Source organism: Oncorhynchus masou, unplaced genomic scaffold (genome assembly GCF_036934945.1).
Source record: "Oncorhynchus masou masou isolate Uvic2021 unplaced genomic scaffold, UVic_Omas_1.1 unplaced_scaffold_9398, whole genome shotgun sequence".
Classification (NCBI taxonomy): domain Eukaryota; kingdom Metazoa; phylum Chordata; class Actinopteri; order Salmoniformes; family Salmonidae; genus Oncorhynchus; species Oncorhynchus masou.
In genome coordinates this window covers 1-10,795 of record NW_027015889.1, presented here as the reverse complement: position 1 = coordinate 10,795, position 10,795 = coordinate 1, and the positions used below count along the sequence as shown (strand labels likewise).

Here is a 10,795-nt window from a genome sequence, read left to right as displayed (position 1 = left end):
TTCTGCGCCTCAACCGAGTTGGAGAAGTTGTTGGGTTGTAATTTCTACAGTGAATAAAAATATGCTAGCCATTTATGTTCTGAAAATACTAAACATTTCCCCCTCTACGTTTTCTGATGTAAAATGTTAATCATACGTAACTGGGTTGATTGATGTGGTCTTGTTATTATACCTACACACTGAAGATGGCTGCAACGCCGAAACGTGTGTGTGTCCCTGATGCAGTGAAAATAACTATCATTAAATAATGAAGTGAGCTTTAAGCAACATATTTTAGAGTGAGACACATTCCACATTTTGTTTGTCTGAATTTGCAGATTTTACGCACCATCAAGCTTCTGTGAGAGCACACTGGTTCTCTTCTGATTAGCTATATTCTCTACAGCCTTCTAAGGTGGAAGCATACTTCTGAGACAGCATAATGTCTTTTTTTATTTCCAATGGCTGTCTATCCCTGTCTTTGCATTCATAATCTAATGTTAAATGTAAGGTTTTTGCCCGGTTCACCTGGTTCGGTTTACCTGGTTCAAATCCAGGATGCATCACATCTGGCTGCGATGGGAGTAGCATAGGGCTGCGCAAATTACCCCAGCATCGTCTGGGTTGTCTGGGAGTAGGCTGTCATTGTAAATAAAATTTGTTCTTAACTGACTTGACTAGTAAAAAAATATATATTTTAACGCTCCGTCAACTCATACGCCCTGCCCCCACACACAGCCCTCCCTCCACACACAGCCCTGCCTCCACACACAGCCCTACCTCCACACACAGCACTGCCTCCACACACAGCCCTACCTCCACACACAGCCCTCCCTCCACACAGCCCCTCCTCCACACACAGCACTCCCTCCACACACACAGCCCCTGCCTCCACACACAGCCCTCCCTCCACACACAGCCCTCCCTCCACACACAGCCCTGCCTCCACACACAGCCCTCCCTCCACACAGCCCTCCCTCCACACACAGCCCTCCCTCCACACACAGACCTCCCTCCACACACAGCCCTGCCCACACACCAGCCCTCCCCTCCACACACAGCACTCCCTCCACACACAGCCCTCCTTCCACACACAGCCCTGCCTCCACACACAGCCCTCCCTCCACACACAGCCCTCCCTCCACACACAGCCCTCCCTCCACACACAGCCCTCCCTCCACACACAGACCTCCCCTCCACACACAGCCCTCTCCCTCCACACACACAGCACTCCTCCACACACAGCCCTCCTTCCACACACAGCACTGCCTCCACACACAGCCCTGCCTCCACACACAGCCCTGCCTCCACACACAGCCCTGCCTCCACACAGACCTGCTCTGCACACACGCCCTGCCTCCACACACAGCCCATTGGGGGGGCCCTTCTAACCTGGGAAGTGTGACGCCTGCTTCTACACCAGCGACTGAACTTATATGAGCTAATTGTCTCTATCTCAGTGTCAGACTAAAGCTATCAATCCAGGAGAGTCGGAATTTAATATTCAACACTGTTAATATGAACTCTATCATCACTTTTGTTTTGGAAGTTTATTGCTGTGTTTCCATTTTCCAAACATGCATATCATACATGTGAACCTCAAACACAAAATGTCAAGGAATTTAGTTCTTACACAGTTACTGTTTTGTTAGCAGGTTAATATTTATTGTCATAAGTTTTGCCCTGGAATCAGCTCTGCGGAGTGGTCACCAGCTGGCACAGCAGTCACTAGCTGGCACAGCCACAAAGTCCTAAAATCAGGTGTTAAACCTAACCTTAACCACACTGCTAACTAATGCGTAACCCTATCCTTAAATTAAGATTAAAAAGATAATTTTGTGATACAGACAATTTTGACTTTGCAGCTGTCCCATCTAGCGGAAAACGCTCAGTTTTACCTTCAGGGCAAGACTCATGACAATAATCACCAACCTGCTTTTTGCTACTCAGAGGCACCTACACACAAACTGAAGGCTGTAAAGCAGAAACATCTGTGTATGATATCCCTGATGCAGTGAAAATAATATAACAAATCAAAAAATGAACTAAGCTGTGTGACAATTTTTTACTTTATGCGAAATGGAGTCCAGACCTATTACATTTGTTTACTCAGAGGTTCCCCATGATCAATAATTTATAGGGCCTTCGTCTCTCTCTTTGGTATATGTCCAGTAGAATGCGTTCAGAACGTCCAGTTCCCTGTCCTGGAGATGTCTGTGGCAGACTGTGGCGCTCGGTCCCTAAGCATGCTGGGAGAACTGGTCCAGGAAGTGCAGGTGGAACGAGCCGAGGCATGCCAGGACCTTCTCTAGAGTGGCAGAGGGGGTCATCACGCACAGTCTGGGAGGGATGACGCACAAACAATCATTTTAATGTACTAATCTCACACACTCAGGGGTGTCATGCACCACAAAAATCTGAGAGGGCAAATCATAGGCCCCCATGTCCATAACTTCTTTTGGCGTTTTTCAAACAAACAATCATTAAGCTTAATTATATGTAAAAAAAAAAAGAATAATAAAATAATATGTTTATTTTTCTGTATATCTAAGCATAGCTCTTGTGCTCTCTGTATTTTCCTGACTGGTGAATTTGTTTTTTTAAAGAAACTAAAAAAATAAAATCTGGGTAAAGAATGAAAGGACTGAGTCTTATTCAGTACATTTAGAAATTGCTTGCTTTTCTAAAGTCTACCAACCTTGCCAGCAGGAATGACAATTAAGATAGTTATACAAGCTGTCTAACTTTATTGACAGCCTCAAGTGTCTTTGTAGCTAGTTATGAGGTTGGGAACCTATTTGGGCTAGCTAAAGACAACTTCATACAATTACTAGGTGGCAAGTAGTATTACAGAGAGAAATATGCAGTACCAGTCAAAAGTCTGGACAAACCTACTCATTCAAGGGTTTCTTTATTTTTGCTATTTTCTACACTGATTGTGTAACGTCTCCTCAAACACATCGATCCACTGAACGCAGCTCACTCCAGATCCCAATCACTTGAATTTTAATCACTAGTTCACACACCTGTATGTCATTATCATACACTATTTAGTTCAGTTTTTTTGCACCGCGTCATTGTGAGGTATTGTTTGTAATGTGATGCTTTTGGAGTGCTGTTTTTCCTGTGTTTACTCCTCCCATGTATGATAGTGAGGCAGGCAGGCAAAACTAACGGTGCCCTTTGCCTATACTTTATTGGATTTCCTGTTATCTAGCTATTGCCTGACCTGATACGTTACTAGCCTTTTCCCTGCCTGTGCACCAATGCTGGGTTGACCCTGCTACCCCTCCTGTGTATGACCTGCCTGCCCCTGGACCCTGCTACCTGCCTCCTCCTGTGTATGACCTTCTGCCTGCCCCTGGACCCTGCTACCTGCCTCCTCCTGTGTATAACCTTCTGCCTGCCCCTGTACCCAGCTACCTGCCTCCTCCTGTGTGTGACCTTCTGCCTGCCCCTGGACCCTGCTACCTGCCTCCTCCTGTGTATGACCTTCTGCCTGCCCCTGTACCCAGCTACCTGCCTCCTCCTGTGTGTGACCTTCTGCCTGCCCCTGGACCCTGCTACCTGCCTCCTCCTGTGTATGACCTTCTGCCTGCCCCTGTACCCAGCTACCTGCCTCCTCCTGTGTATAACCTTCTGCCTACCCCTGTACCCAGCTACCTGCCTCCTCCTGTGTGTGACCTTCTGCCTGCCCCTGTACCCAGCTACCTGCCTCCTCCTGTGTATGACCTTCTGCCTGCCCCTGTACCCAGCTACCTGCCTCCTCCTGTGTATAACCTTCTGCCTGCCCCTGGACCCTGCTACCTGCCTCCTCCTGTGTATGACCTTCTGCCTGCCCCTGTACCCAGCTACCTGCCTCCTCCTGTGTGTGACCTTCTGCCTGCCCCTGGACCCTGCTACCTGCCTCCTCCTGTGTATGACCTTCTGCCTGCCCCTGTACCCAGCTACCTGCCTCCTCCTGTGTATAACCTTCTGCCTACCCCTGTACCCAGCTACCTGCCTCCTCCTGTGTGTGACCTTCTGCCTGCCCCTGTACCCAGCTACCTGCCTCCTCCTGTGTATGACCTTCTGCCTGCCCCTGTACCCAGCTACCTGCCTCCTCCTGTGGTCCTTTGCAATAAACACCTGCTGCGCCCTGCGCTTGAAACCAGCTCCGTCTCCCCTTGTGTTCATTACAGATTGAGCCAATCAGTTGTGTTGTGACAAGGTAGTGGTGGTATACAGAAGATAGCCCTATTTGGTAAAAGACCAAGCCCATATTATGGCAAGAACAGCTCAAATAAGCAAAGAGAAATGAGTCAATCATTACTTTAAGACATGGTCAGTCAATACGGACATTTAAGAACTTTGAAAGTTTCTTCAAGTGCAGTCACAAAAACCATCAAGCGCTATTATGAAACTGGCTCTCATGAGGACCGCCACAGGAAAGGAAGACCCAGAGTTACCTCTGCTACAGAGGATAAGTTCATTAGTGTTAACTGCACCTTAAAAATTGCAGCCCAAATAAATGCTACAGAGTTCAGAGGACACTGCTTGAATCAGGCCGTCATGGTTGAATTGCTGCAAAGAAACCACTACTAAAGGACACCAATAAGACAAGACTTGCTTGGGCCAGGAAACATAAGCAATGGACATTAGACCAGTGAAAATCTGATGAGTCCAAATTTGAGGTTTTTGGATCCAACCGCTGTGTTGTGAGACGCAGAGTAGGTGAACGGATTATCTCTGCATGTATGTTTCCTACAGTAAAGTATGGAGGAGGTGTGATGGTGCTTTGCTTGTGACACTTTCAGTGATTTATTTATAATCCAAGGCACACTTAAGCAGCATGACTATCACAGAATTCTGCAGCAAACACCATCCCATCTGGTTTGACCTTAGTGGGACTATCATTTATTTTTCAACAGGACAGTGACCCAACACACCTCCAGGCTGTGTAAAGGCTATTTGACCAAGGAGTGATGGAATGCTGCGTCAGATGATCTGGCCTCCACAATCACCCAGACTCAACCCAAATGAGATGGGATATACATGCTTGAATATATATGCTGAGCCAATCAGTTGTGTTGTGACAAGGTAGGGATGGTATACAGAAGATAGCCCTATTTGCTAAAAGACCAATTCCATTTTATGGCTTACACAGCCTGGAAGTATGTTGGGTCATTGTCCTGTTGAAAAACACATGATAGTCCCACTAAGTTCAAACCAGATGGGATGGTGTATTGCTACAGAATGCTGTGGTAGCCATGCTGCTTATGCTGAGCACTATTGTTTAACAAAACATATCTGTGCCCCTCTGGCCCCTGTGTGCCCATGTGCCTCCGCACACACTCACAATTACCTGATGTGGTATTTGTCCTCTCTCTGCCCATTTTCACACCCTGCTCCCACACACACACCCTCCTCATCGAGTAGGCTCTGACTGTATAGCACGTCTGCCTCCAGTCCGTCAGACTACAGACAGAGGAAGCGGAGAGAAAAAAACAAGTAGATGAAGACTATTACCTGTAACCAATGACGACTGTGATACTTGATAAAAGACAGCTAACCTAACATAATTTTACAACCTGCAGGTTAGTACTGCAATATTAGTTTTACTGTTGTCATGTGTAGGTCGGCAGTGTATTGGTGCTACAGAGGGGTATAGTGGAAGTCTGTGTGCCCACCCTGGCCTGTTCCACTGCCTCAGGGGGAAGGCTCAGACGGGGGTAGAGAAAAATACCTCCCGTCACTGGCTGACAGCTCACCCTCGGAAGACCAATCAGAAACTCCCAAGCCCGCTGAGCATTCTGGGCCAGGGTGATCCGATTGGTCAGAATCTCCTTTGGTGGAGACAGAGAGAGCATTAACTAACACATGACACCTTAACACAGCGAATATATAATACTGAACCTGTGTCATGATTTTCTCCTTTTTAACATTTGAGTTAATATGAGACTAAGAATTTTTGGAGACTACCGTGACTAATGCAGGAATTCCTTACTCATAAGTACCTGTGTATACTTGCTATGGGAGGGGTCTCCAGGTCTTGGAGGGTTAACCATTATTTCTAGGGCGATCTGTCCTGTGACGGGAGCACTGATGTCAGTACACAGGAGGGTCTTACCAAACACCATCACTGCTGGGTCCACATTCACTAGCTCCATGTACCCCGCACGCAGCCCACACCTACACACAGCCAGGGGGAACAAGAGGCAAAGGGCATAGGGCACATAGGGAACACAGCAGTTTAACAGGGCAGAAAAGCTACAATGATTATAAATCATTAGGGCGAAGCATTTGCCTTTAATTTGTAAACATTTTGGTTTTTCATTTAATAAATCATCTCCAGACATTGGTGACATGGCCAACTATAGTATATGGATGAAGTGGATCTACTGCAAGACTCACTCTCCCATGATGCCATTGGATATGGAGTGAAAGGAGGCCAGTTCTACCATCTCAGAGTACTGCTGACCCATTTCAAACAGGACCCTCTTATAGGACATAAACTCCATGCCCTCCCCATACACACAGTCCTGATACACCTAGACAGAGCAGGAAGGACAAGTAAAGAGATGAAGGCTGGAAAAGTGAGAGACAGTGACATAGAGAAAAGCCAATTCTCTCCCACTGCTCATCCTAATGTGTAACAGGTGTTCAGGCAACTGTAAAGTAGACCTACCGGGTGTTATTTTCATGCACTACCAAACCCAAAGTGTAGTCCTGATATTTGGACACCCTGTGTAACCTGCACCCACAGCCTAACCCCCAGGACCTCATTTATAAACTGTGCCTAGCCTATGATGGACACCCTGTGTAACCTGCACCCACAGCCTAACCCCCAGGACCTCATTTATAAACTGTGCGTAGCCTATGATGGACACCCTGTGTAACCTGCACCCACAGCCTAACCCCCAGGACCTCATTTATAAACTGTGCGTAGCCTATGATGGACACCCTGTGTAACCTGCACCCACAGCCTAACCCCCAGGACCTCATTTATAAACTGTGCGTAGCCTATGATGGACACCCTGTGTAACCTGCACCCACAGCCTAACCCCCAGGACCTCATTTATAAACTGTGCGTAGCCTATGATGGACACCCTGTGTAACCTGCACCCACAGCCTAACCCCCAGGACCTCATTTATAAACTGTGCCTAGCCTATGATGGACACACTTGTAACAATATACCAACCAGATGCAATCATTTGCCGTTAGTGAGAAGAGAGACAATCTATTTAGTTTATACTTGCATTTAAAAATAATTAGAAAAGGGCATCTGCTGTATTTCCAGGCTACTATTTATTTCATTTCCATGATCATTGCAAAATGAATTCATCACCTTTTCTGTGATGGTTTCAAACTCACGAGGAAGCACAGGCCTACAACAAGGATGATATTCGTCCCATCTCTCGTTTAATTCGACCCCCTTCACAGTAGCAAATAGATAAGCTATTTCATGCACTTTTCTCTCATCTATTCCAGAGTGCAGTTTATTATGCAGTTTATTAAAGGTAGATCACGTCTGAATACTGTCATTCCAAATTTCTCCAGTAAACAATATTGCATTTATAGACATAATACATATTTTCATAACCATTGCAGAATAAATGATTCACCTTTTCTGGCATTGGTGGGTTCATGTTCCTGAAGTAGCCTTAGCCTACACAAATGACCATGCGCATCTCTGATTTAATTGGGCCTATTAGATACGTTATTATTTCAAGTATGTTGCTCTATGCATCAGAAAGGAAGCTTGGTTTATAACATACAGTAGAATTTAACAGGTGAACAGACAGTTGATCTGTGTGTAGGCTGCCACTATAAGTAGACAATGTTTTAGGATTCCCCACTGCAGCATAAGTTGGATAAAAAGTCAACGCATAACATTAGGCCCTATTAAATTCTAACGGTCTGTTTACAGGTCCATAGACATTTGCAATTGTGGTTGTCTTTCATAAACTTTTTGTCTGTTAGATAGCCTAGGCAAGTGTCACTGAAAACGTTGAACATTCTTCCATCACCTCCAAATAAATGTAGGCTATTTGATCAAGTTTGCTATTGCCTTTAGAAAACTACATCGGCCTAATTCGAATACTTCCAAAGTATACAACAAACAATGACGTTATTGTTATCCTGAAAGGTGAATGATCAGCATTTTAGTGCTCGTTAACGAGCCACAGTTTCAGGACAGGTCTGATTTATAACGGGGAAAAATGCATATGTATGGCCTGCACCAAGTTAATAATTCTCAATATCACCTCATTGACCAATAGGAAGAGCCTCTCTTCTGCAGCAAACTGAATCACCCATTCTATAGATTTCCTGCTCTGTACATGACCTGTTAGGGAGGGAAAATGACAGTATGGTGAGATAGTGATAATATCACCTTAAAGATTAAATGTCACAGGAAACTTTCATGGGCATGTTGCCAAAGAAAACACCTAGCTATCACACAATACCAGGGCCGTCTCGAGGCATAAGTGCCATAAGTGGTTGCTTGGGGACACTAGCCGCTTACTGTTGAGAGTTAGAATAGTCAGGGCCCTGACCTACAGGGCCCCCCCCATTTATTTTGTTAGGCACTCTCACTCAGATATCATGGTTTAAGTCATGTCAAAACGTATGAGTAGAATTGCATGAAATTTGTTATAAAATTGCAAAAACCTATCCCCGCCTCATGGCAAAATTTGTAGAACTGCTGAAAACATGCTTTAAAATTGCATAAATGTGTAAGCAGCAGAGCAAAAATGTGTGAACTACAGGAAATTAACTAATTTTTCACTTCAATGTCAACCGAATCTCACTTAAGGCCCCCAAAAGGCTAGAGCCCTGCATGCTACGATTAAAATGGGATCTATAGAAAGGCCTATGGACTGAAGACTTTGTTAAACTTCAAACTACTAAGTCAATTTAATAGCTTATAATTTAATAAACTCAATTTAAAGCATTGCACACAATGACATCCGAACTTGACTACAGACCAGTGGGGATACCAGGGTTGCTGATGTAGAGCGCTCTGGGCCTGCAGTGCCCTCTAGAGGCGGTGAGGGCTCGGTGCAGCTCCCCTGGCTCCAGGGCCCAGCCCTGCTCTTCACTCAGCTGGTAAGGCACCAGGACAGCCCCTACCTCCTCCAGCAGCATGGGCAGGGTGTGGGGGCAGGGCTGGGGGGTCAACACACCCGTTTGGGACACACCCTTCCCTCTCACCAACAGCTTTAGCATCACCTGTAGAAGGGTCGTGTGGAGGAGGGGGAATAATAAGGGTGTCATAAATGCTCATCACAAATCTTACTATGCATTATAACTGCATCATAGTGCATTATACCTGCAGGCTGTACAATCTTACCAATATATATATTGAAAATAGAAGTCTACAGTAGACATGGTCGTACAGTTTAGAGTGAAGATCTGGGGTTGTTATACTCTTACTTTCAGAGCTATCTGTGAGCCAGCAGAGATGAAGATGTTGTCGGGATGGGAAGGCACTCCTCCGTCTCGACCAGTGATGAACTCTGCAACGCTACGCTGAACATGAGGCAGCCCACAGGGGTCTGTGTATGAACCTATTACAAAACAGCCAATTCATGAATCAATCAACCAACCAGATCAATTACTAAAACAAATATACCCTTCAACATCATTTAAACCAAACATACCATAAGTAGGCCTATTGCTGTATTCACTGCCTAAGTGATGAGATGAGTATGACGCATAAACAACTTACCCACACTGCCCCCATCACACTCTCCCAGCAGCCTCTGGGCTCTCTGCCTGACGTCCACAGGAAGTGTGTCATCATGCAGGAGCTCAGGGTACAGACAGACCGACAGGACCTGACAGACAGCACACAGACACAGAGCTGAAGACAGGGACTGCAAGATACTTGGTCATAGACAGATCCACAGCAAGAGCAGAAAAGAGTGAGCGTGAGTGAGCGAAAGAGAGGGCAGAAGAGCGAGTGGGGGACTGAGACAGAAAGATAGAGACCACACCTGTCGCACAAAGGAGATTGGTTTTATCCCGGTCCTGTGTGAATCACCTGAGCTAATGTCAATAACTTCCTTTAATGGTTTCTGCTCTCCCTGTAGAGAAGACAGAAAGGGGACTTATCTACATGGAACAAAAATATAAACATAAATATAAATATAAACATGTAATGGGTTGGTCCCATGTTTCATGGGCTGAAATGTCCATACGCACATAAAGCTTCTCTCAAATTGTGCACAAATTTCTTTATATCCCTGTATGTGAGCATTTTTCCTTTGCCAAGATAATCCATCCATTTGACACGTGTGGCATATCAAGAAGTGGATTAAACAGCGTGATCATTACGTTGATGCATCAGTATGACATGACAAAATGTATCCTTCAAGACGTTATATGCAGTTTAATCATTTTTGAGAAAGCTAACATTTACTAGAATTTAACACCCACATCCTGGTTTGATAACCTGAATAAAAATATATATATTTATGGTGTGTGCAGGGCAGGACCCAGGCATAAGCAACATAGGCAAACGCCTAGGGTCCCTGGCTGCTAGGGAGCCCCCAACAAAACTCAGTTGGGGTCTCAACTTACTGTTGAGAGTTTGAATTACTATTCTCTCTCACGCAGATGTCATTAATATGACATAAGTCATTTCAAAATGGTTAAAAAACTGCAAGTTGGTTCTCTTCAATATGGCAAAATTAATTGAATTACATGATGTGTTATACAGTACAAAACAACATTTTCTCTTCTCACCATTGCAAAATGTGAAGAATTGAATGCCTAAAACAAATATTTCTCAAGAAAATAAATAAGTATGCACATGGAGACATGTGGTTA

General features: G+C 45.1%; 1 protein-coding gene across 1 annotated transcript; it reads right to left on the bottom strand.

Annotated features, from left to right (window-relative positions):
• Positions 1–1,617: 1,617 nt before the first annotated feature.
• On the bottom strand, positions 1,618–10,050 carry LOC135538316 (alanine aminotransferase 2-like; the record flags this gene model as incomplete). The annotated part of the gene is made up of 10 exons (XM_064964231.1): positions 1,618–2,319; positions 5,324–5,436; positions 5,649–5,804; positions 5,976–6,150; positions 6,373–6,509; positions 8,227–8,306; positions 8,950–9,193; positions 9,398–9,531; positions 9,693–9,801; positions 9,961–10,050. Coding segments are annotated over 10 exons (1,338 nt in total), but the record flags the coding sequence as incomplete, so codon positions are not given.
• Between the last annotated feature and the right edge of the window lie 745 nt (positions 10,051–10,795).